The following is a 22147-nucleotide window of genomic DNA, read 5'->3' as shown; positions in this document are numbered from 1 at the left end:
TCTTTTCACTGTAGTCTTTCTCCAACTTAACAACAGTAAAAATCTGAGGTACCAGCCTGACCTGTGGTGGTGCAGTGGATTAAGCATTGACCCAGAATGCTGAAGTAGCTGGTTTGAAACCCTGGGCTCGCCCAGTCAAGGCACATACGAGAAACAGCTACAAGTTGATGCTTTCTGCTCCTCCCCTTGCCTTTCTATCCTCCTCTGGAATCAATAAATAAACCTTAAAAAATAAAACAAAATAAAAACTTCTGAGGCGCGAAATAAAGAGGTAATGCAAAATATGGAACTTGGGGAGATCTCTTTTAATCAAAAGGTCAAAAATATGCTCTGCAATATCTTGTTCAGACGATGCAATCATGGACACGGACAGCAATGCTGGTGATTGCCGGGGGTGGAGAGGTGGCGGGAGTACAGGAGGTACGGTGATGGGCAGAGACTTGACTTGTGATGGCAAACACAATGCAGTGTACAGATGATGTGGTGTGGAACTGTGCACCTGCGATCTGAATAGTTTTGTTAACCAGTATCACTCCAATAAATTCAATGAAAAGGAAAAGTAAAAGTAGGACTTTCACGTTGGAAAAAAATTTTTTAAATAAAAAAGCGCTCTTTAAAAAAAAGTTCTAAGCCCTGGCCGGTTGGCTCAGCGGTAGAGCGTCGGCCTAGCGTGCGGAGGACCCGGGTTCGATTCCCGGCCAGGGCACACAGGAGAAGCGCCCATTTGCTTCTCCACCCCTCCGCCGCGCTTTCCTCTCTGTCTCTCTCTTCCCCTCCCGCAGCCAAGGCTCCATTGGAGCAAAGATGGCCCGGGCGCTGGGGATGGCTCTGTGGCCTCTGCCCCAGGCGCTAGAGTGGCTCTGGTCGCAACATGGCGACGCCCAGGATGGGCAGAGCATCGCCCCTGGTGGGCGTGCCGGGTGGATCCCGGTCGGGCGCATGCGGGAGTCTGTCTGACTGTCTCTCCCTGTTTCCAGCTTCAGAAAAATGAAAAAAAAAGAAAAAAAAAAAAAAAAAAAAAAGTTCTAAAATTTGTAACTTGTTTATGTAGTTTTGATCAACTGCATTATCATTAATGATTACAATCTAAACACAGTCCAGATCACAGAAAATTTGAAGTCTTTTAATTTTAATGAGTCAGATGATTAATAGAAATTTTAAACCACAAAAATATATTACATTAGGGTAAAATTCTGTGGGAGAATGGAAAAATAAAAATTCAAGACGGAAAAGAAATTATGTAAAATTTATAATGGTTAGTGAAGGGTTCAATTATGTCTTTTTTAAGAGAATGGTATTTAAAATTCTATGGTTTATATTCTGTCTGATACATTTTTAAGTTCATGTAACAGTTTTTAATATGTCAATATTTGCAAACTAGGAATTATATCCCTTTATTTAAATTTATGATAGAAAATTTAAATGTCAACTTACAAATATAGAGAGGGTAGGAATTTTTAAAAAATTCTTTTATAGGTTATATAACCAGAGTTTGATGAAGACTGCTGCAGAGAATTCTTCGTTTTAAAAATGAATTTGGTTTAAAAAACCCTTTAACAAACACTTAATTCCTATAATATTCCAGACACTGTGCTAAGTATTACATACATAATAATATATAGTATACAAGCTTTGCCAACAGGGAGCTTATTCTAGTAAATTATAAATGTTTATAATCAAATGACACAAAGCACTTTTGTGCTAGGTACCATGCTGGGTATTGTAATGCACTTTGACTTACTTTTGTAAAGATTAAATTATTTATTTAAGGCAGGGGTCGGGAACCTTTTTGGCAGAGAGAGCCATGAACACCACATATTTTAAAATGTAATTCCGCGAGAGCCATACAACGACCCATGTACGTTATGCATTATCCAATAAAAATTTGGTGTTGTCCTGGAGGACAGCTGTGATTGGCTCCAGCCACCCTCAACCATGAACAGGAGTGGTAGAAAATGAATGAATTGTAATATATGAGAATGTTTTATATTTTTAATGTTATTTTTTTTATTAAAGATTGTCGCCTGACCAGGTGGTGGTGCAGTGGATAGAGCATCAGACTGGGATGCGAAAGGCCCAGGTTCGAGACCCTGAGGTCGTCAGCTTGAGCGTGGGCTCATCTGGTTTGAGCAAGGCTCACCAGCTTGGACCCAAGGTCGCTGGCTCGAGCAAGGGGTTACTTGGTCTGCTGAAGGCCCACGGTCAAGGCACATATAAGAAAGCAATCAATGAACAATTAAAGTGTTGCAACGCGCAATGAAAAACTAATGATTGATGCTTCTCATCTCTCCATTCCTGTCTGACTCTGTAAAAAAAAAAAAAAAAAAGGCAGAATGGAGATTACCAGGAACTAGGAGAGAAGAGTGGGGAGTTTTTGCTTAATGGGCATAGAGTTTCTGTTGGGGGTGATGAAAAAGTTTTGGAAATAGATAGTAGCAACAGTTGTATAACATTCTCAATGTGATTAATGCCAGTGAACTGTATACTTAAAAATGTAAAGTTTTATACATCTATTTTATCATGTAAAAAGAACTTAATTTATTCATGCTTATAGTTTTATTTGTAATTTATAAACCTTTGATTTTATTAGTGGAGAATTTATTTTTAAGTAGCATCCTAATAAAAATCAATTATTAAAGAAAAAAATGTGGGCCCTGGCTGGTTGGCTCAGTGGTAGAGCGTCGGCCTGGCGTGCAGAAGTCCCGGGTTCGATTCCCAGACAGGGCACACAGGAGAAGCGCCCATCTGCTTCTCCACCCCTCCCCCTCTCCTTCCTCTCTGTCTCTCTCTTCCCCTCCCGCACCGAGGCTCCATTGGAGCAAAGATGGCCCGGGCGCTGGGGATGGCTCCTTGGCCTCTGCCCCAGGCGATAGAGTGGCTCTGGTCACGGCAGAGCGATGCCCCGGAGGGGCAGAGCATCGCCCCCTGGTGGGCAGAGCATCGCCCCCTGGTGGGCGTGCCAGGTGGATCCCGGTCGGGCGCATGCAGGAATCTGACTGTCTCTCCCTGTTTCTAGCTTCAGAAAAAAAAGAAAAGAAAAAAATGTGGTTACCAGTATGTACCTTTAACTCTTAAACCATAGCAAGAGATATGACACTCCATTTAAACGGCTTTCTATTGTCATTGAAGTCATACTGTTTAGGTAACACAAATGTCTTATAAATTTAAAGTGTTATAATTAATTAATGAGTGAAAAGACAAATGTAGCCCTTTTCTATCTAGTCCACTTATGAATGCAGATATTAACACTGGCAAAATCAAATCATCTCCTGAAGACCTACTAACCTGGTGAGAAAAACAAAATGACTCAGCTGCCTGCAATCAGAGGATAATGAGTCAACCTGTTTCCATCCCAATTCCCTCAAAGTAAATTTATAATTTCTTATAAGTCAGATTACATTTTTGTGTCCAGAGCCGACTCCTATGGCGGTTAATATAAGGCCATTAAAACCATTTGATTTGCCTGACCTGTGGTGGCACAGTGGATAAAGCGTCGACCTGGAAATGCTGAGGTCGCCAGTTCGAAACCATGGGCTTGCCTGGTCAAGGCACATACAGGAGTTGATGCTTCCTGCTCCTCCCCCCCTTCTCTCTCTCTCCCTCTCTCTCTCCTTTCTAAAATAAATAAATAAAATAAAATAAAAATAATAATAATAAAAAAAAACATTTGATTTGCCACATTTTAATTAGGCATAAGATTCCTAAACAGTGAGAGAAATTAGGCATTTAAAACCCCGGACTTCATTTGATATCAGTACTGGTTAGCAATCCTTAATAACCAACATAAACATCATTCCTCAAGAAATGAGTAATAGTCACCATTATATCTCCTGAGGAAAACACAGCTTTGGGATTCGTCTCAGAGCCAGTGTAAGATACTCTTTGTTTTATGAACATTCCTTTAATTCACTAAAATCTGCCCACGGGTTAAGTGAACTAAGTGAAATCTACCTAATTAAAATCACATGACACAAACTGTCAGTCTCCTCAGTTTTCTGGTTTATTTCTCCAATAAATCACACGGGTTAAATAAATAATCCACAGAGTTATTGGAAAGACTTGCAATATATAAAATGTCCACCGGTTTTTTAGTAAAAAGTATTTAAACAAGACAAAATCAAGGTAACTTTTTTATTTCAAATCTGCAGTGCCCAAGAAAATATTTTATTTCTATTAATAAGTGAAATCTTATCACCAGACCATTCTTGGAATATTAGATTGTAAATTCCTTTAGGGCAAGACCTCAAATAATTATACCAAACTGTGCTCACTAAACTCATTTTCATTAATGGCATAAAACCTAATATTTACATCTTATCATACCAACTTTTATTTGTATTCATTATCTACCTCTCAAGTGGCCCTATAAAATTTAGATCTTTAAGGTAATAAAGAAAAGCAGTTACCTTTAAAAACTGCAATTTTTAGCTTCTCATCTTCTCTGTAATTGACACAAAGCCACATTTTCACAAGGTATATACTGCATTTAGTTCAAATCACCAAAAGTTTTTGAGGGCATACTCTATGTTCAGCATACTATTAGTGCTATATAGGATTAATCAGTCTTTTTTTCCTCCTCAAGAAACTGATCTGTGAAAAGTCAAACTTGATGTGTAAAGTTAAGAATACAAAAGCAATATATAATCCAATGTTAAAGTGAATTACTTATATTAAATGCCAAACTAATTAAATATTTTATAAATTTGATAAAGTATTTTGATAAAATTCATCAATGTCTTGGAGATTATGCAGCTTTCCTGAATTTCTGCTTATAGTTATTAGTCCTTTAAGAAAATCTACTCTGTAATGTTAATATGAATGAAAATGAGAGTAATTTCTTTCATAATGTATAGAATTTTTTAAAATTTCACAAAGAACTGAACATACTTCCTTCTAACTAATTTCTACATTAAAACTAACCATCTGCTGCCTGACCTGTGGTGGTGCAGTGGATAAAGTGTGGACCTGAAATGCTGAGATCACCGGTTCGAAACCCTGGGCTTGCCTGGGCAAGGCATATATGGGAGTTGATGCTTCCTGCTCCTGCCTCCCTTCTCTCTCTCTCAAATGAATAAATAAAATATTTTATTTATTTATTTATTTTTCGTATTTTTCTGAAGCTGGAAACGGGGAGAGACAGTCAGACAGACTCCCGCATGCGCCCGACCGGGATCCACCCGGCACGCCCACCAGGGGGCGATGCGAGGGGCGTCGCTCTGTTGAGACCAGAGCCACTCCAGCACCTGGGGCAGAGGCCAAGGAGCCATCCCCAGCGCCCGGGTCATCTTTGCTCCAATGGAGCCTTGGCTGCGGGAGGGGAAGAGAGAGACAGAGAGGAAGGAGAGGGGGAGGGGTGGAGAAGCAGATGGGCGCTTCTCCTGTGTTCCCTGGCCGGGAATCGAACCCGGGACTTCTGCACGCCAGGCCGACGCTCTACCACTGAGCAAACCGGCCAGGGCCTCAAATGAATAAATAAAATATTTTTAAAAACCCAAAAAACTAACCACCTTCATCTTTCTGATTTGTAGCTGTCTTATTTCCACTTAACGGAAGAAACTTTCTTTTCTTTTTGTTTGACAGAGTGCATGTCAGTGGTTGGGGTGTAATTTAAAATGTCCACATTTTGTGAGTGAGAAAAGAGGTTTAAGTGGAATCAAGATATTCTATTTTTTATAATAAAAAATTTTTTAAATTATCTAATCTATCCTTCATGATGCATAGAAAAATATCCAAGCACAAAAGAAATAGTGTTTTACTATGGAATACTACTCAGCCATAAGAAATGATGACATCGGAACATTTACAACAAAATGGTGGGATCTTGATAACATGATACGAAGCGAAATAAGTAAATCAGAAAAAACCAGGAACTGCATTATTCCATACGTAGGTGGGACATAAAAGTGAAACTAAGAGACATTGATAAGAGTGTGGTGGTTACGGGGGGGAGGGGGGAATGGGAGAGGGAAAGGGGGAGGGGGAGGGGCACAAAGAAAACAAGATAGAAGGTGACAGAGGACAATCTGACTTTGGGTGATGGGTATGCAACATAATTGAACGACAAGATAACCTGGACTTGTTATCTTTGAATATATGTATCCTGATTTATTGATGTCACCCCATTAAAAAAATAAAATTAAAAAAAAAAAAGAAATAGTGTTTTAAAGTTGTCAGAATTGCCTGATGTATATAGTAGTTATACACAATTGTTACCTATAAATGAAAGTGTATGCTACACATGCACCACTGACTTAGATTTTTTTTTTTCTTTTGACAGAGAGAGACAGATTGGGACACACAGACAGGAAGGGAGAGAGATGAGAAGCATCAGTTCTTCATTGCGGCACCTCAGACGTTCACTGACTGCTTTCTCATATGTGCCTTAAACAGGGGGCTACAGCAGAGTGACTGACCCCTTGCTCAAGTCAGCAACCTTGGGCTCAAGCCAGTGACCTTGGGCTCAAGCCAGCAACCATGAGGCTATGTCTATGATCCCATGCTCAAGCCAGCAACTTCGGGGTTTCGAACCCGGGTCCTCTGAGTCCCAGTCCGACGCTCAATCCAGCTTTAGGCAAGGTATTTTTGTTGGTGTTGAATGCACAAAAGAACAGAATTCTATGTGTTTTTTCATGCCATTCATTTACATAGTGCTACTTGAATATTTTTAAGAACAAAAAACAAAGAAAAACTTCAAAAGTTTATTAACAAATAAACTAACGGAAGTATTTTCAGTATATATAGCAAGATGTAAAGCTTACTTCAGCAATATGTGCGTTATAATTTATGTTGTTTTGGTTCAAAGATAAAATTACTGGAGCTATTTTTTAAAAAAGGATTTTCCTGACTTTTTGTTATAAATACTGTGAAGCAAAGTATGATTTTATAGGTCCTGAATTCATGCACAATATGTTTCCGGGATCACAGCCCAATAGAATAACACTGCTATTCACTGGGGAATAATATTTAATGGCAAAAAAAAAAAAATCAGGGATGGAGAGAATGAAGAATGAAAGAAGAATAAACAAAAAGATTATGGAAAAAAATGTAGAAAGTCCATTAGAAATTGGAAAAAATGTATTTGTGACATAGTTTATAATATCAACTTATTTGATTTGCTGAAAATTTTTTCTAATGTCATCAACATCACATGTTAAATATATGGTTTTTTCCTTTTTTTGTGATAGAGACAGAGAGAGGAATAGATAGGGACAGACAGACAGGAAGGAAGAAAGATGAGAAGCATCAAGTCTTCACTGGGGCAACTTAGTTGTTCAGAGATTGCTTTCTCATATGTGCCTTGATGGGGGTGGGTGTAAGAGGCTACAGCAGAGCGAGTAACCCCTTGCTCAAGCCAGTGACCTTGGGCTCAAGCGAGTGACCATGAGGTCATGTCTATGATCCCACACTCAAGCCGGCAACACCGTGGTCAAGCTGGTGAGCCTGCGCTCAAGCTGTTTTTGAACCTGGGTCCTCCACATCCCAGGCCAATGCTCTATCCACTGCGCCACCACCTGGTCAGGCAGTATATGTCTTATTTAAGGATATTTATTACAGAAATTCAAACATTCTGTATGTACCTCAATAATTTCTTAATGTAATAGTCTCAATTCCAGACCTTCAAGGAAAGAAGTATATATTTGTTCTGAAAAGTTTAGGCATACATGTACCAGAAAGCAGTGGCTGAATCAAATAAGTTCTATAAATATAAAGCTATAAAGTAATGATATCTCCAAAGAAAGAACCTAGTGTGAAAAAAAAATTTTTTTTCAATTTTTCCACTGATTTGAGAGAGAGAGAGAGAGAGAGAAAGAGGCAGGTGGAGAGAGAGGGAGAGAGCGAGAAAGAAGCACCAACTTGTTCTACTTAGTTGTTTCATTTAGTTGGGTATTCATTGGTTCCTTCTCGTATGTGCCCTGACCAGGGATCGAACCCACAACTTCAGTGTGCCAGGCCAATGCTCTATCCACTGAGAACCCAGCCAGAGCCTAGTGTGAAAATATTAACTAAATGGTTGAGCTTCAGAGATATTGAATTGTGGACCTTAAAGAATCCCAATAATGCATTAAATCCCTTGGATCCTCATTTAAAGTGAGAAACCCATTTCAAAGTATATGTGCACAAGTACCTTAGCCCCTTCATGCCTGCTTGCCTGTCCCACAGAGATGGCAGGATTCTGGTTAAACATATGTTTATGAATAAAGACAGGAGAATCCCATCTTTAAGACCAAATATTTTCCTTGTTTAATTCTGGTATCTTATTGGTCCATATGCTGCCTCCTCCTCACAGTATGCTACCAAAAATCTACTAGATTTTGACTTTCTTTTAAAGCATAAGGATAGCATCAAGCACAGTGAATTGAGAAGTGAATACCATTTGAGAAAGAAGAGCAACACTGCCGATGATCAAAATACATCCTGACACACTTGCTGAAAACGTTAGGTGCTCCATAAATGGTTACTGAAATGGTTTTGTGACATTTGTTATGATAAATTCATCTTCTCTAATTTAAGAATCCTCATGAGTTAACCACAACCAGTTCAGCCTAATTTAATAGAAAACATCTGGTGGCACTTGGAAATCCTAAGGACAGCATTTCACAAACTATGCCTGCTTCCACACCATTGCAGAAGCAGAAAACGAGGCAAACACAGAGAAGAGATAAATATCAGGAGAGCCTGATACATCATTTGATTATATCGATTTGGTCTTGCCCGAGACCAGCCCTACTCTTCAATTATCTACAGAAAACCCCAGACATTCCTTCTTTCTTTTTGGCTTAAGCAAGCTGGACTTCAGTTTCTATAATTTGCAACTAATACTAATGTTGAGTGCCTATCCAGTGCAAAAGAAAATCTTGTTTCTGTCTCCATATGTTCATATGTAAATATCAAATTCCCATCAATATCCTATTATTGTAATTAACCATGTGGCTGTAACTATCAGGAAAAGAAATATGTCTGAGAAATAACCTCAATCCTCCTTAGAAATTCATAATACAAACTATAAAGATTCTGAGAAGTTATCCAGTAAAGGAATCTCTTCAACTCAGTTGAACTCACATTTACAAATCATATTTAATCATGAATCCTTTTTTTTTATTGTTATTATATTTTTTAGGACTACTTATTGGTAGAGCACAGGTTGAAAAATGCTACTTGGAAACATGGCCAAGATCCCCTGAATCTAGCATCTGAAGAAAAACTGAAAAAACATTCTTAACTGCTTCCTAATATATATATTTAATATACCAGATCACAGAACTCAAATTTGAATGTAAAAGTAGTTTGTCTTCTAGATGAAAACTAACTTACCTGCATTGAAATAAGAATGAAATCAATTAGGCTCCCAATTCCGCAAAACCCTACAGTGCAAAACTTTAACAAACCTAGAAAAGAAGGTAAAATCATTTACCACCTAGAAAATCCTATAAATATACTATTAACAAACTTTTCCATTTCCCAATAAACCATTATATATACCACAAACTCTTTATGTTAAATATATAAAATTAACACTTTAAAAAATCAAATCTTCACCTGAAAATATGAGAAAAGTTTTTAAAGTTTCCTCTATATAGAAAAGCCACAATAAAACTTAACTCACTTAACAAATAAATATTAGAAACTGAAAGAAAAACAATATAATCTTGCAAAGTTTCTTAAAAGGCATAAAGAAATCTTTAAATCTCAGTACATGAGAATTAGAGAACATCTTTTAGTTCTAAAATCTTTATTAATTTATTTAGACTTAACATTATATAATCTAAATTTTAATATGCATTTATAGTAGACAGTCCAAATACAAATGACAGGGCACAGTAAAAATTATCAGGAAAAAGACACTGATATTATAGTTAAATTGAAAATTTTTATTAGTACCCAATTATTTTGAATTTATCCTATAGTTTTTTCCTAAGCATCTCAGTTTATTACTTCTATAGTTAAAATAACAATTCTCTACACTCTATATACACCTCTTTCCTTGTTCCCAACCTTAGAGCTAAGGTACTAAAACAGACGGTAATAGAGCATATACAAGCTGTAACACAAAAATGTGATGATAAAATCAGAAGAGGCAGATTGGGAGGAGGTGGGATGAGTAATCTCTTTGTATTTAAACCTGAATTGCTTTCCAGATTATCCCATTTGAAACATAAAAATGGTATGTATGTATGAAACAAGATTCTGTGTGAAAGGGTAGCTCTAAGTATCCACTACGTATAGATGCCAGCTAAAATCACCTCCTGCACAGTTTGGAAAAAACAAGTAAGACTGAAATATGTAGGTTCATTAGATGATTTTCTCCTTCTTAGTATTACACATATAGCAGAGTAGTGTTGTAAGTACTACGATAATACTGTACACGTCGGAAATAATTTAAAAATTATTAAATTATATTAAATTATTCCTTTAGTTTTTTTCAAAATACTTATTATCTACCTAATATTTTATATTTGATTACTGTCACATGGATGCCACATTAGGGAAGTGTCCTTTATCTGTTTTATTTACTCTGTGCCTTTAGTACCTGTGACATTGTCTGGCACATGGTAATGCTCAATACCTATTGAATGAATGAATAAATTTTCTCAGCTTTTCTGTACCCTAAAGACTTCTAACATTTTATCCATCATCTTATATAACAACTCCTTTAATTATTTTTTATTAGGTGCATTTTGTTGTTGCCTAAGGAACTTATTCACTCAGTATATTATATCTATTCACTCACTCCTATTTCTGAAATGTATCTCTTCACATAGCATTCATAAATTTGAAAATATCAGTCTCTCTTCCTTCAATTTGTTTATAAAAAGAATATTAAGAATGAGCCAAAAAACGTTTGTCTTTACTTAACTGCTACCCTATGCAGAAAATATAACCATGTCAGACAGAGCCTTTGCCCTTTTCATTCAAACCCTTTTCCAACAGATATTTTCCTGTAACTTCTCATTTCTCAGGCTACTTCTTTAAAGAAATGTCCCTAACCTACAAGTCTACAGCGGAATACCACTCCCCGGCCCCCAACCCAAGCACTCTATCACATCTCCCCTATTTGTTTTCCTTATGGTACTGATTAAAAATCTCTAACGGCCTCACTCACTGGTTTGCTCATTCATTCGATCTTCCACTGCCAGGTAAATTCCTAAAGGCAGGGGAGCCTATCTGTCTTATGCAAGTTGTTTCCTTGAACAGTACCCAACAGACAGTAAAAGTTTGATAAATATTTGTTATTGACTATTAAAAAAAACCCAGAAACAATCTAAATGTTTAATAGGGAGGAACTGCCCCATAAAATTAGGGTACATCTAACAATAAGAAAAAACACTATGCAACCATTTAAAGCAATGATATGGAAGAATATCTGTTGGCAAAGTAATGTGGTAACACTAGATAGAGACAGATAATGAGTTCATTACAATTTAAATATTCTATTGCTGAGCCCCTTCTTCAGAGTGCTTCAAAATGAATATGAGGTTCCTATTTAGATAAAATATTAGATAAGGGAATGACAGGTATGTTAGGAACTTTGGTAAATTTTACCTACTCCTGGAGAACAGATTTAGAGAAACTACAGAACAGATCCAAGATGATCTTTAAACATTTAAGAAACACACCTATCTCTCTGTCTCTCTTCTCTAAAAAATTTATAAACTAAAAAAAAAAATTTTTTTAAAGGCCTGGCCTGTGGTGGCACAGTGGATCAAGCATCAACCTGGAATGCTGAGGTCACTGGTTCAAAGCCCTGGGCTTGCCTGGTCAAGGCACATATGGGAATTGATGCTTCCTGTTCCTCCCCCCTTCTCTATCTATCTATCTATCTATCTATCTATCTAATTTGTCTCTCTTCTCTAAAAAATGAATGAATAAATAAATAAAAATTAAAAAAAAACATTTAAGGAACCCGCAAACCAATCTGTGGTGACGGCAAGCAGATGCGTGCTTGCTTGGGAAGGAGCAGGATAAGGACGGTTGGGGGCAGGGGGTTACACACAGGCATGAAGAAACTTCTGGGTGTGACAGATATGGTCATTATTTTGATTATAGTGATTGTTTCATAGGTGTATATGTATGTCTAACTTATCAAACTACATTTTAAATGTGCGCTTTACTGTATAACATTTATACCTCAATAAAGCTGTTTAAAAAATTTAAAGAACTTAGTTGACTGTTAAAAAGAAAAACTTAAAAGTTTAGAATCATTACATTGATTTATATCCTGTCACACTCCAAATGTGCAATCTTAACAATGGTCTATCTATTTCTATAAATTTAAGATAAAGAATGCTTAACTAATGAAGTTGCTAATAATGCTATCTTAAATTTTTTTTAGCTTTCCTATATAAAAATACTTCATAAATATTAGATAGAAAGGGCACTAAGGATTTAAAAAGATAATGAGACAAACTAAAAAGTTAAAATATTATATGGCACATGGAAAATGTGGTATAGATGTTGGCCCAGCTGTTACTTGTGCTACAACTATTTCTACTACAATTGTTATTATAATCAAAAAATTTAGACAACATAAATCCACATTATTTATTTATTTATTTATTTTTTGTGACAGACAGAAAGAGAGAGGAACAGACAGAGACAGAAAGGGAGAGAGATGAGAAGCATCAATTCTTCGTTGTGGTACCTTAGTTGTTGTTCATTGATCGCTTTCTCATATGTGCCTTGACTGAGGGGCTACAGCAGACTGAGTGACCCCTTGCTCAAGCCAGCGACCTTGGGCTCAAGCTGGATGAGCCTACTCTCAAGTCGGCAACCTCGGGGTTTCAAACCTGGGTTCTCCGCGTCCCAGTCTGACACTCTATCCACTGTGCCACCGCGTGGTCAGGCTGAATCCACATTCTTTATAGTAGCATCATCTAACCTAGACTCATCTCTTGCAAATTACTTCTGCCCATGTTATATCCAAAGTTCTCTCAATGTGCCCTGCTCTTCTATCTTCATCAGTCTCTGCATTTATGTGTGCTGCACTGTTCTTGCCTCCCCCCACCATTTCCAATCAGCTAGCTAACCCTTAAAAATGCTCTAAAACTTCTACAGAGTCTTCTCTAACACCACCAGATGAATGTAATGCCATTCCTTGGGACCCCAAGCACTTTAAGCTGCAGCACAGCACACATCTCACGGTATGTTTTATCATGTATCTGTCTGTCTTCCCTGTGCTTTCTGTGAGCAACTCGTAATCAGGGCTGTGTCATTCCTATGCCTAGGCAGTATGACTACTGAAGAAACAAACTATATCAATATGTTCTCACAAAAAGCATACATTCTAAACAGCAAAAATACTTTTTTTTTTTTAATTTTTTTTAATTTTTTTTTTATTTATTCATTTTTAGAGAGGAGAGAGAGACCGAGAGAGAGGAGAGAGAGAAGGGGGGGAGGAGCCGGAAGCATCAACTCCCATATGTACCTTGACCAGGCAAGCCCAGGGTTTCGAACCAGCGACCTCAGCATTTCCAGGTCGATGCTTTATCCACTGCGCCACCACAGGTCAGGCTTTTTTTTTTTTTAATATGGAACGCTTCACGAATTTGCGTGTCATCCTTGCGCAGGGGCCATGCTAATCTCCGTATCGTTCCAATTTTAGTATATGTGCTGCCGAAGCAAACACTACTTGTTTTTCTTGTTGTTGTTGTTTTATTTTTAAGTGAGAGAGAAAGAGAGAGAGAGAGAGAGAGAGAGAGAGAGAGAGAGAAAGGAATACACAGACAGGAACAGAGAAAGATGAGAAGCATCAACTCACAGTAACAACACCTTAGTTGGTCATTATTGCTTTCTCATGTGTACCTTGATTGGGGGCGACAGCTGAGCCAGTGACCCCTTGCTCAAGCCAGCGATCTTGGGCTTCCAGCAACCTTTAGGCTCAAGCCAGCAACCATGGGGTCATGTCTATGATCCCACACTTAAGCCGGTGACCCCACATTCAACAGGTAAGCCCAAGCTCAAGCTGGTGAGCCCGTACTCAAGCCAACAACCTTGGGGTTTTGGACCTGGATCCTCAACGTCCCAGGCCAACCCTCTATCCACTGTGCCACCGCCTGATCAGGCTAAACAGTATTTATTAAAACCAATACATGGAAATGCTGAGGTCGCCGGTTCAAAACCCTGGGTTTGCCTGGTCAAGGCACATATGGGAGTTGATGCTTCCAGCTCCTCCCCCCTGTCTCTCTCTCCTCTCTCTCTCTCTCTCTCTCTCTCCCCCCCTCTCCTCTCTAAAATGAATAAATAAAAAAATATATATAAAAAAATTAAAATAAAAAAATTATTAAAAAAAATACAAAACATTACTCTTATTGATCTCATTTATTTTAAGCATCAATATCAGGTTTTAAAAGATGGGATATTTGTGAACCACCAAGAGTAGACTGACTTATTTTTTATTCCCCCCAAAATAGTTTTCTCTGTATAATTCTTATTTACTAACTTTCGAAAAATGTTTATTTCACTGATTTGAGAGAGAGAGGAAGGCAGAGAGAGAAAGAGAGACAAGAACATTGACCAAACAACCTATCTGACCAGGGCTACTAACTTCTTATTCTGGAAAGAAGTATCAGCTTTAGATTTTAAAGAAATTGCTTTAAAATGCAAAATAAAAGTGTTTCTAATAAGAAGAATCCGTTTTTATCCTGAACCATTACTACTATATATTTTTTCATAAATGTTACCAGGTGACATTAATAAAGCTCATGTTTTGAGTGTACTTTATTAGTAACTTAAACTTTACATTTTAAGAAAAATTCATTAAAAGGATTTATTTGGATATAAAACTTTAAAAAATTACTTTTGGGTATTTAAATTTTTTTCTGGTATTTTTGTTTTATTACAGGTTGAGTCTTGGAATATACTCTTCTTTCTGCGTAACTGTTTTAGAGAACAGATTACTTCATATTGAAGCCGCTGCTGCCAAACCACAAGTGTTGTATAATGATTTGGTTATCATTATTCTTTTAGTGTCTGTACCAATAAAGGAAAGCTTTTGAATCTTAAGTTTAGCCTACAAATCTCCTTATTTGTCCTATGATAGATATGTGTATATTACATACCAGTCCAAACTGGTAACTTCAAACTTAAAGATAAAAAGAGAAATAATATAACCAAAGATTTTTAAGATATAGGCTTTAAAAATATAACTTTGTTATTTTCATAATAAGAAAACATTTATATTTTAAAACAAATATCATTATGAAAAGAGCATCTCTCCTATTAACTACTCTAAAAGAGCTTTTATCTTAGAGAATCCATAATCTTTTAATACTAGAGATAGGCAAAACAAAATATGCTAGTTCTTGAATATTAAAAAAAGTCACAGATGTCACAGTTAAAGGTACAAAAACAATATTAGAAAAATAAGGCTTTGTTGTAAAAAATAAAAAAAGGCTTCTAGCTAAAGCAGCAGTGGTCTATTGAGAAATAAATCGACGAAAAAAAATAAAGGTGAGGATGTAAATTATAGCATAGAAAATATAGTCAATGATACTGTAATAACCATGTATGATGTCAGGTGGGTAATGGAAATATTTGAGGGGAACACTTTGTAAAGTATATGACTGTCTAACTGCTATGCTGTATACCTGAAACTAATACAATATTGAACGTAAACTGCAATTAAAAATCTTTTTAAAAAATGTTTTTATAAAGAAATAAAGCCATACATTGTTAAAAAGAAACAAGATCTCCAAATTTACTCAGCCAAATTTTTATTATTTAAAACAGTCATGCCTGACCAGGCAGTGGCGCAGTAGATGGGAGTTGACACTGGATGGGACTTGGTCCCAGGATGCTGAGGACCCATGTTTGAAACCCTGAGGTTGCCAGCTTGAGCGCAAGCTCACCAGCTTGCACGTGGGGTCTCACCAGCTTGTGCATGGGATCACAGACATAACCCCATGGTCACTGGCTTGAGCCCAAAGGTCGCTAGGTTGAACCCAAGGTCACTGGCTTGAGCAAGGGGTCACTGGCTCGGCTGTCTCCCCCCGCCCCCTGTCAAGATAAATATGAGAAAGCAGTCAATGAACAACTAAGGTGCCTCAATGAAGACTTGATGCTTCTCATCTCTCTCCCTTCTTGTCTGTCTGTCCTTATCTGTCCCTCTCTGTCTTTCTTGCTAAAACAAAACAAAACAAAAAACATAATGTCATTACTGTGAGCTAAAAAGAAATCTGCAATAGCTAGAAACAAAATTTTTCTTAAAGGAATTTTTTAGATCTTATCAAATTCTACTCAATCTCACCTCCCAATAAATTTCCCTTGTTTAATACTGAAGTAAAATTATACAGTGAACTATCATATTCAGCACTAAATTAATTTACTAAAGCAAGTTTCATACCTGCACAATGTATATTTATTCTGTTCTTATATAACTCCAATGATTATAAATGGCACCAAAAAAGTATTTTTAAAAGCTATCTATAAATATAACTATTACATAACCATAAAAATTAAGTAATATTATAATTAAATAGAATTATATACCAGTCAACATTATTTTATCCAGTTAAGATTTTTTTAATGGAAGTATTCATTTAAATTGAAAATACCAAAATTCTTTAACCTTGGATTCATAATAAAAATTAAAATTTTTGCTTGATCTGTGGTAGTGCAGTGGATAAAGCTTAAGTTTGCTGGCTCAAAAACCCGGCTCACCCAGTCAAGGCACGCACAAGAAGCAACTACTACGAGTTGATGCTTCCCACTCCTCCCCCCCTTTCTCTCTTCTTTCTAAAATCACTAAATAAAATCTTTAAAAAATAAAAAAAAATGAAAATTTAACTAAAAACATTTAAATTTTTAAAATTTACAGACATTGCAATTTGACATGATAGTTGATAAAATGTATCAAAATCCTTAACATTAAGAGAGCTTAAATGCAAGTAAAATACAGATAAAAATATTTGAATGCTTAAAGAAATGAGGATTTCCGCAAAAGATATTGAATTTGACATGCCCATTTAGCAACTCTCACTCCAAAATCCCACTAAAAAATAGGAAAGGGATTTTTAAAGTCACAAACCCAATAGAATAAAAATAATGCAATATAGACAACAGCAACAAAAATTCAGGAGCTGTAAGACAGATTTAATCTTGAGAAAGTTGTATCCTAAGCCAATAGTCAAAATGTTTGTTGAATTAATAAACATCCAAAGATTGTGATAATAAAGTAAGTTATTTAAAGATTTAAAGGGGAAAAAAACCCTTTACACTGAGGCATAAAGTTAAACATTAAAAATTATATTTGCAAGTTTATAGAGTCTCTGACTCATACTGAAAGGTTCTCTTTGACTGGAGCTAATAATACATCATTAGAGTAGCAGTGGTCAAGGAAAGGCTACTCCTGGTAGGAAACTAACATTCACTAACAAAGCTGCTACACAGAATTGTATGTAGAACTTTATACCTAGAGTTTGGTTGTGCAGGGAAAATTTTCACAATGTACATATCAACATATTATGTGCTGCAGTAAGTCAAAATCATTCGTTATAGGACATGACAGCTCATTGGACACACATCACAAGAAGTTAAAAACTCACTCATTAAGCCAAATATTTAAAATATATTTACTATTCAAAATCACTAAGATCACAGTAGTTTTCTACTACACTAAAATAGTGTTTTCTCCTTCCCTTCTAACCTTTTTATAAACTTTTTTAAAGTTAGAAATGTTTCAAATATATATATATACTGGTATATGATCCTGTTCTGTTCAAGTGAACATAAAAGAGGCCCTGGCCGGTTAGCACAGTTCGTTAGTGTGTCATCCAGAAATATCAAGGTTGAGGGTTCAATCCCCAGTAAGGGTACATATGGAAAATGACCAATTAATGCACAACTAAGTGGAACAACAAACAAATGCTTCCCTCTCTCCCTCTAAAATCAATCAATCAAAAGAAAGAAAGAGAGAACATAAAAGAAAATACAAGGACTAAGGCAAAAGGCTTTGACTGTATTCTAACATCTTTCATCACCATGTCATTTTACTTTCTCATTATGAACGGAGTTTCTCCATCTGACCACATGTCCTTCTATCTATCCATCATCTAAAGAGTAAATTAATTTTATTCTCGCAACTTGGAGGACTTCTGTGCGTATCATATAGTTTTCCACTATGTGATAAAAAAGTATGGTCAGAAAAGGCATGAATGTGTAGTTACACTATCACTCCACCAGGACTACCGCATCCATCTCTTTTGGCTTGCTCTGCCACCAGTCTCTCTCTGTCTAAGCCATTTCCAACAATTCCTCCAGTATTATCTTCCTGAAATAGAAATCTAACCATGATACTCCTCTATTTAAAAACTTTTAAGGCTTCTGATATTAGAGGGTAAAGTCTAAACTCCCTACCAGCTCAAAGCCTTTTATGATCTGCAGTCACTTTTCACCTCCTGCCATAGTTCTTTCTATAACATAGGCGAAGGTACCCACTTTCAACATGTACACATGCTCCTTCATGCCCTATGGCCTCTGACATGCTACTCCCTGGAGTACCCTAAATCTCTGTAATCTGTCTATCCTTCAAATCATAGTTCATGTGTCACCTCATCTAAGAAGTCCTCCCTCACACTTCAAGGATGACAAAACCAGTCCTCTTTCTGTGCTCTCATAGCACTGTTACGGTTCTGTAACAGTGCTATATCATAAATTGGCCTACCAACATATTTAGTTTATATTTATTTTCTTTTTAACCAGTATAAACTATGATCATAATTATTTCCAGAGTACTTAGTTACTTAATAGATAAGAGAATGTTGAATGTTTGTTAACTGAATAAATTCAAGTATGTAGTATTTTAAACTTTGACTTCTTTTTATGACTTTATAATACTAAGCACAAAGTAAGGCTGTAAGAAACATACTTTCCACCAACCCCACAGTGAATATTCCTCTTTGATCTCTGGTGGGTAGCAACATGGAAAGAATAAGATTAGCTCTGCTAGCTGGAAAGTAGAGCTTTCAGAAACTTTACATTTGCTCAGGGAAGGGCTAATATAGAAGCAGAGTACTACAGTAAATAAAGCATAATCTCTTGAGCCAGAAAACTGGGGTTCAAATTCAGGTCACTAACTTAGTGCCCTTGGGTAAATCTCTTAATCTCATAACAATTTCCCTATCTATAAAACAAGCATGATAACAGCAAACATGTCACAGAATAAAGCAAGACCTCTAGAGTCAATAAATCCCTTAACTTCTCTGGCAAAAATTTCCCTACCTGTTAAAGATGATTTATAGAGGATAATAAACCTAGACAGTTGTAGGGCTTAAGTAAGGGCCAGCATGTAAAAGTACTGCTAAAACAAAAACTATCGTCAAATGTAAATAGTTTTCATAAGCTTTAGTAGCAATGGTAAATGGAAGGATTACAATTAGGAGGAAGGTATGGGAAGTGATGCTAAGGGTAATAGAAGTCAAGCTCAAACTGACCAGGTGGTGGCACAGTGTTGGCCTGGGACGCTGAGGATCCAGGTTTGAAAACCCGTGTTTGCCAGCTTGAGGGTGGGCTTATCTGAGCACGGGCTAACCAGCTTGAGTGCAGGGTAGCTGGCTTAAGTGTGGAATCATAGACATAACCCCATGGTCTCTGGCTTAAGCCCAAGGCTGCTGGCTTACGCAAGGGGTCACTGGCTCAACTGGAGCCCCCTGGTCAAGGCCCATGTGAGAAAGCAATCAATGACCAACTAAGGTGCCACAACTATGAGTTGATGCTTCTTATTTCTCCCTTTCTGTCTGTCCCTGTAGAAAGAAAGAGAGAGAGAAAGAGAAAAAAAGAGAAAGAGAAATGCCCTGGCCTGGTAGAGCATCAGCCTGGTGTGTGGAAGTCCCCGATCAGGGCACACTAGAGAAGCACCCATCTGCTTCTTCACCCCTCCCCCTCTCGCTTCTCTCTCTTTCTCTTTCTCTCTCTCTCTCTCTTCTTCCCCTCAAGCAGCTATGACTCAATTGGAGGGAGTTGGCTCCAGGCGCTGAGGATGGCTCCAAGGCCTCTGCCCCAGGCCCTAAGAAGAGCTCTGTTTTGGGCAGAGATCACCCCCTAGGGTGGGCTTGCCAGGTAGGTCCCCATTGGGGTGCATGTGGGAGTCTGTTTCTGCCTCCCCTCCTCTCACTGAATTAAAAAAAAAGAAGTCAAGCTCCAAACCAACTTATGCTGGCTGCTGTAGCTCGGACGCCAACTTCTTCTGAAAGAAGTAGTCTCTATTTCCAAGCCAACACTGAAAGAGGTTCAAGTAGAAGAAAATATATGATATTTTGGAGAGACAGGGAGAGATATGCATTTATTCATAAAATATTTATTGAGCACCGACTGTGTGCACAGCAATAGCAATGACAGCTCAGGTCCACCTTTCTAAGTGACTATCTTGAGTATGTGTTCTCATAAAGATGAAAACACAGGAAAAGTCAGTACTGTATTTCTTATCCAAGCTGAAGTATAGAGCTAATTGCTAGCTCTATACTCACAGAAGAACATGAACGATTACAATCCAGGCACATAGAACTTGTAACTATTAATAGTATGCAGAGATTTAGTCTATAAAAATAGGTACATTTACCTACAACAAGTTTCATAGACTTTTTTTAATAAAACATACTCACCCAAAGCAGGGTATCCAAGGTAAAATCGATCTGCTCCCAACCATCCAAGAAAAAGTGACAGTGCAACAGCCACTTTATATGAATAGCCATTTCTGCACAAAATTAGAACCTGAGTGTCACCTTCATATATTTCCAACATGTAACATGTTAGAAAACAAAACTGTTATTATCTATTTGACAATTGATTCATTTATTCATCCATTCATTCATTCATCTATCCATCCATCCAATTAATGCTTTCTGGGTAGCTACTGTATGCCAAGCACTATTTCTGGCTATTGGAATATTTTTAATGAACAAAAGAGACAAAAACCCCTGCCACTAAAGAGCTTAGTCTAATGTCAACAAGCAATCAACATATTTAAAAATTAAATCATATATTACATTAAGAAAGCCATAGGCCCTGGCCGGTTGGCTCAGCGGTAGAGCGTCGGCCTGGCGTGCGGGGGACCCGGGTTCGATTCCCAGCCAGGGCACATAGGAGAAGCGCCTATTTGCTTCTCCACTCCCCCCTCCTTCCTCTCTGTCTCTCTCTTCCCCTCCCACAGCCAAGGCTCCATTGGAGCAAAGATGGCCCGGGCGCTGGGGATGGTTCCTTGGCCTCTGCCCCAGGCGCTAGAGTGGCTCTGGTTGTGGCAGAGCGACGCCCCGGAGGGGCAGAGCGACGCCCTGGAGGGGCAGAGCATCGCCCCTGGTGGGGTGCCGGGTGGATTCCGGTCGGTCGGGCGCATGTGGGAGTCTGTCTGACTGTCTCTCCCATTTTCCAGCTTCAGAAAAAAAAAAAAAAAAAAAAAAAAGAAAGCCATACACATTATGAGAAAAAGAAGTAGAACAGAGTGTGTAGGCAATCCAGAATGCTAGGGATACAAACAGGAGCCATGTATATGGGGTAATAAGAGGGCTCATTAGAAAGGTGATATATATTTTTGAGAGAGATGACTGGATAGAGAGAGAAGTATCAAGTCGGTCCACTTAGTTGTGCCATTTAGTTCACTCACTGAATGCTTCTCTTTCGTGACCTGACGGGATCAAAACCATGACACTGGTGCACTGAGACTACACTTTATCCACTGAGCCACCTGGCTAGGGTCAAGAAAGTGATATCTGAGCAAAGACCTTAGGGAGGCGAGTCAGCCATGTCATGCCTCTGAGGGAAGAGTATCCCAGATAGAAAAACTACTGTTACAAAGGAAGCACACCTGAGATGTTTGAGGTCTATTAAGGAGGTCAATGTAGCACGAGTACGAGAGGAGGGAAGAACAGTAAAAGACAAGGACAGAGAGGTAATAGGGGTCAAAAAGGGCAGCTCATGCAGGGCATTAAGATACCATTGTAAACTCTGCCTTTTACTCTGAGAGATAATGAAAAACTACTGCAGGATTTTTAAAAATACAATTTATTGGGATGATGTTGGTTAATAAACTATAAGGTTTTAAAATAATCACTCAAGCTGCTGTGCTAAAAATAGACTACAGGGGAGGATTTGTCACAATAACTTTGTATAACAAACCACCTCAAAACTCAGTGGCTTACAACAATAAGCAATTATTCTT

General features: G+C 37.6%; 1 protein-coding gene and 1 non-coding gene across 3 annotated transcripts in view; both read right to left on the bottom strand.

Annotated features, from left to right (window-relative positions):
• The window catches only part of TM2D1 (TM2 domain containing 1), a 40624-nt gene that overhangs the window by 6088 nt on the left and 12389 nt on the right, over positions 1–22147 (bottom strand). For both annotated transcript variants that reach the window (XR_010730446.1, XM_066269042.1), the window contains exons 4-5: positions 20595–20686; positions 9313–9386 (exon numbers count right to left, since the gene is read on the bottom strand). Coding sequence is in view for 1 of the 2 variants with exons in the window: in XM_066269042.1 (XP_066125139.1) it covers positions 9313–9386; positions 20595–20686 (166 nt within the window). In the remaining variant the exon portion in view is untranslated. The remainder of the gene's footprint in view (positions 1–9312; positions 9387–20594; positions 20687–22147) is intronic.
• On the bottom strand, positions 13521–13624 carry LOC136332684 (U6 spliceosomal RNA). The gene has a single exon (XR_010730849.1). It is a non-coding gene; the product is annotated as a U6 spliceosomal RNA (small nuclear RNA).

Source organism: Saccopteryx bilineata, chromosome 3 (genome assembly GCF_036850765.1).
Source record: "Saccopteryx bilineata isolate mSacBil1 chromosome 3, mSacBil1_pri_phased_curated, whole genome shotgun sequence".
Lineage (NCBI taxonomy): Eukaryota > Metazoa > Chordata > Mammalia > Chiroptera > Emballonuridae > Saccopteryx > Saccopteryx bilineata.
The sequence above is the reverse complement of the archived record's forward strand: the minus strand, read 5'-3'. Positions and strand labels throughout refer to the sequence as shown.